Source organism: Octopus bimaculoides, chromosome 11 (assembly GCF_001194135.2).
Source record: "Octopus bimaculoides isolate UCB-OBI-ISO-001 chromosome 11, ASM119413v2, whole genome shotgun sequence".
Taxonomy (NCBI): domain Eukaryota; kingdom Metazoa; phylum Mollusca; class Cephalopoda; order Octopoda; family Octopodidae; genus Octopus; species Octopus bimaculoides.
In genome coordinates, this window is record NC_068991.1 from 2,272,708 (window position 1) to 2,277,660 (window position 4,953).

The following is a 4,953-nucleotide window of genomic DNA, read 5'->3' on the forward strand; positions in this document are numbered from 1 at the left end:
ATATATATATATATATATATATATACACACATATATATATATGCTACAATACTGAGTGAAAACCGTCTGGAGGTGAGTCATAATGTCCATGAACAGATTTGATTGTTTGAGGTGAAGACATCTCCTCCAACACCCCGATATCTTTAGGATGTTAAGATAGCGTGTTAGCGCTTGTGTGTGTTTCTGTGCTTATGTCTGTGTGTATAATTGCGTTACACAAAGACGCATATACAAACATATTTATGTATGTATATATATTCTCTTTCTCATATTTTTATATAATGAATTTTGAATGTATGTACATACAATAATACACACACACACACACATGCATATATACACGCAGACACACACATGAATATGTATGTGTGTGTGTATGTATATGTGTATATATATATATATATATATATATATATATATATATATATATATAATTATATGCATTTTGGCATGTGGGTGTATGTATATATGTGTACATGTATGTATATATATATATATATAATATAAAATATATACACACACGCAAGCACATATAAATATGTATGTGTATATATATATATATGTATGTATGTCAGCACCATTATCCTATATTTATATATATATATCATCGTTTTATATACAACCTCCTCATCAAAGCAGAAGTTCTCAAACATCGATTTATCGATTGTCCGTCGGCCATGCGTATCATTCAGGCCATTAGAACAGAGAGAGATATTTAAGTCAGTTAGCAAATAGCAAGTCATATATTATTTAATAAATGATGGGTCAGATAACGATGAGATACTTGCTTAAGCCTTTAATCCGCATGGATGAGGACCGGGGATTGCTATCGTCTTATAATTTGTTACTTTAGATATCCTGATAGGAAACTAATGCATCCAACACGAGATTCACCGCTCTCGGTCACACACTCTGGCCCATGCTTATGTGCGCGCGCACATACAAGTGCGCACACGTACACACTCACACACACACATAGTGACATACTCAATACAATTGAATACACACACATACACGTATAGATACATATAGGCACATGCAAACACCTTATGTTACAAACCACGGACGTGCAAACATGTATACGCACACGCACAAGAACACGCCCACACACACAGATGTGCGCGCGCACGAATACGGGCGTGAACTCGCGCACACACATACACGCATCCACACACACTAAGACGTAAATACTCAGTCACCCACTTAACACGGTACTTCTAGAGTCTCTGTCTGTCTGTCTGCCTGTCTCTGTCTGTCTCTCTCTCTCTCGCGCACACACACACACACACACACACACACACACACACACACACATACACACTCTCGCATGCTCACTCCTCTTACACACACACACATGTACATACATGTGAATGTATTTCGCTGCCGTATTCACGGTCGACTATAGACGAAAGAAAACTTCTGTCATTCAGACACTTACGGGTTTTGGTCGATTTTCACGTAGAAAGTTGCGCAAGTCGCCACCATTTAGTAACTCGAGTACAATATACTTCGGGTGAGACTCGAAACATACTCCAAGAAACTTGACGATGTTCGGGTGGTTGAATTTACTGAAACAATAACAACAACGTCATTGCTAGATACAACAACAACAACAACAACAACAACAACAAGCAAAGTAATAACATGAGTAATAATGGTTTCAAATTTTGGTACAAGGCCATCGACCCCCAGTACTCAACTGGTACTTATTTTATCGACTCCGAAAAGATGAAAGGCAAAGTCGACAGCGGTGGAATTTGAACTCTGAACGTAAAGACAGACGAAATGCCGCCAAGCATTTCAAGGAACGATCACGTATATAACTCAGTGAGTTCCCCAAACACCAAGGAAATATCCACAACACAAAATCCACTATAACCGAAAAATACAGGGCATCACCGTGAAACAGAAAATAACCCCAAACAGACCCAAGAGGAAGATAATGAAATCCCTAAACTAACAGGCAAATACCCTTCTAAAATATAAATGTAACCCTATGATCTTACGAACCAAAGACGGTGTTTCTAGTCTCTCGATTGACTACAAATCTTTCTTAACAAGTTAAAAGAGATACACATTGGATAATGCAGTCAAGAAAAAAATGACTTGCTGGTCGCAGCTGGAAGAATTTTGGTAAAAGATCCATTTGTTGAGAGCTGATCTGAGTCTAAACAACAGTAAGTCTCAATGCCATGTTTAACAAGAAACGGAATAAAGAGGCCCCATTGCAACAGATCAATCACAGTGAACATCGAAGAAAATCTGTTGGAACCAATAAAGATAGCAGAAGTGAGAATACCAAAAGTCAGTGAACACGGATTAATAAAAGCTTCAGTCTCCGGGGTTATAAATAAATATTTATCTCCAGGAAATATTTGCTAAATACGATAATGCTGACCAAGAACATCCCACAGAAGCAAATTCGAACAACAATTGGATAAATGACCTAATTTATTCAGTAATTACACTGAATATTAATACAGAGTGTGTTAAGAATACATAAATAAATGGATGGAGTCTTATCGGCGCGTGATTATTCAAAAGCGAGAGCTGTACCGAAATGATAATAGAGTGCAGCTCTGTCTCAACTCAGTTTACTTAGGAAAAGTGGAGAAGATAATGAATTGTAATAAGTTCATCAAATGATGAAATACATATCTTTATGAAGGAGTTTGGTCTAATACAATAATAGGAGAAAACGAACTGAATATTGAAATAAAATACATAAAAAATAGATTATTTACATTATTTACATTTGACGGATATTTGTCCTCATCTTGTTTGTTGTTAACATAACGTTTCGGCTGATATTCCCTCCAGCCTTCATCAAGTGTCTTGGGGAAATGTCGAACCTGGGTTCTCATTCCTAAGGTATTTTTTCGATGTTTTTATTATTATTATTATTACTATGTCCACGGGCATTTAGACCAAGCAGTCGGTCCGGTCCCTACACACACACACGCACACGTGAATCGGAATAAAGGATGAAAGGCAAAGTCGACCTGGGCGGAATTTGAACTCAGAACATAAAGACAGACGAAATACCGCTAAGCATTTCGCCCGGCGTGCTAACCATTCTGCCAGCTCCTCGCCGCCTTGAAATAAGACAATATTACACTCAGAGAAGCAGCAACTTAGAGACGCACCTGGAGGTGCCATGAAATCTCACATGAATTATCGAAAAACACATAACAACAACACAAACATCACATCAACAAAAGCAATCATACTCCACCGCCGCCATCACCACAGTCCTCAACATCAGCATCCGTCATCTTCTCGTCGTCGTTTCTTCTTCATCACTATCGTTGTGTCGATCAAGTGTACATCATCACCAGCATCATCATTAACGTCATCATCTCATTTGCCATCTTCGTCCTCATCGTCCCCCTTCCACCTCCTCTTCCTCTTATCATCATCACTGTACTCTTCATCGTTCCATCCTCGTGATCCTCCTCTTTCGCTCCTCATCTTTTTCCTCCTCCTCCTCCTCTTCTCTCTTAGCATCGTAATTTTCACCTTCCTCCTTTCCATCATCATCCTCTTAACCACCACCATCACCACCACCACCATCATCATGGTCATCATGTACAACACGAAAGAGCTTAACCAGATCGTTCTGACCTCAAAGCTTTGCCTTGCCGTGCCGCCGCACCAACGTATTCCTCGCCCATGGCAAACAGAAGCAGCGAAGCTATAAAAAGAATTCTTTTACCGAATCAAAGAGTTTTGAGAAATGTTTTGAATCGCTAAACAATGTGGTGGTGGTGGAATTGGTGGCGGTGGCTGCCTTGGTAATAGTGTAGTTGTAGTGTTTCTGTAGGGAGGAGGAGGAGGGAGGGACATATTGGTAGTCTTTTATTCCTTTTTTTTTTTTACTGGTTTCAGCTACTGAACTGCGGCCAAGTTGGGGCACCGCCTTCAACCGTTTCAGTTGATCTTACGGAGCCCCAAATATTTATTCCAGAAGCTAAGTTACCTTCTTGACATACCCACCTGTTTTAATTGGAGGTCTTGCATCAAAGGCACGCACACACACGCACACAAACACACACAAACACACGCACACTGTCTCTCTCTGTCTCTCTCACATAAACTCACACAGGGACACACGCATAATACTCTATCCCCCTCCACACACACCAGCAGATACACAGGTGAAGGAGGTGAAATTGGAAATTAAAACTACTGGCTGCTAATCGTAGTTTATAAGAGATAAAAGTCATTAATCTCATAATAAATTCTGGTCAAGAAAAGCAAGGGAGAGAACTCGGAATTTAAATCATCTGAAATTACTTAGAAATACAATGTGCGAATGTAATGGTGAGCGGTGTGAGTAGAAAGGTGACAACTCCGGTCATGTTTCTGCTTTATTAGATTTCTTCAGGAAATCATAACTTAACCAATACAGCCAGATTCTAAGATAAAGGCGGTGGCGGTAATGGGAAATAGAAAGATTTCTAATGACTGACCCAAATTAACCGTTCCACTAATGTGATTTTAATTAATTAGAATTCTTGGCTCGCTGCTTTACGTATCTTAGCACAGGCTTAACTATTTGCGACACATGCAGAAGGCATCCCTACGTTTTCCCTTCTCTGTAGTCTTTCATCTCTGTAGTTAATAATGAGGTTGGTTACAACGACGACGACGACGACGACGACACCGATGGTGATAATGATGATGATGATGATGATGATGATGATGAGGACGAGGCCATTATTTCTGTCTCCGCTGCTCAGCGTTTAGTGTGCAACAGAACCAGGGCGACTTTCTAATTAAAGTAAGAAATAGTTGTCAAAATCGTAAAGGATGCCGCACAGCCTCCCCCCAACCCGATCATTCACCTAAATCCCCCCTCCACCACCACTTCTTCTTCTTCTTCTTCTTCTTCTTCTTCTTCTTCTTCTTCTTCTTCTTCTTCTTCTTCTTCTTCTTCTTCTTCTTCTTCTT

The 4,953-nt window shown here is 39.6% G+C and overlaps 1 protein-coding gene across 1 annotated transcript in view; it reads right to left on the minus strand.

Annotated features, from left to right (window-relative positions):
- LOC106883653 (uncharacterized) overlaps nucleotides 1–4,953 on the minus strand; it is a 132,002-nt gene that overhangs the window by 13,419 nt on the left and 113,630 nt on the right. The window contains exon 15 of the mRNA XM_052971436.1: nucleotides 1,439–1,568. Within this exon, the coding sequence (XP_052827396.1) occupies nucleotides 1,439–1,568 (130 nt within the window). The remainder of the gene's footprint in view (nucleotides 1–1,438; nucleotides 1,569–4,953) is intronic.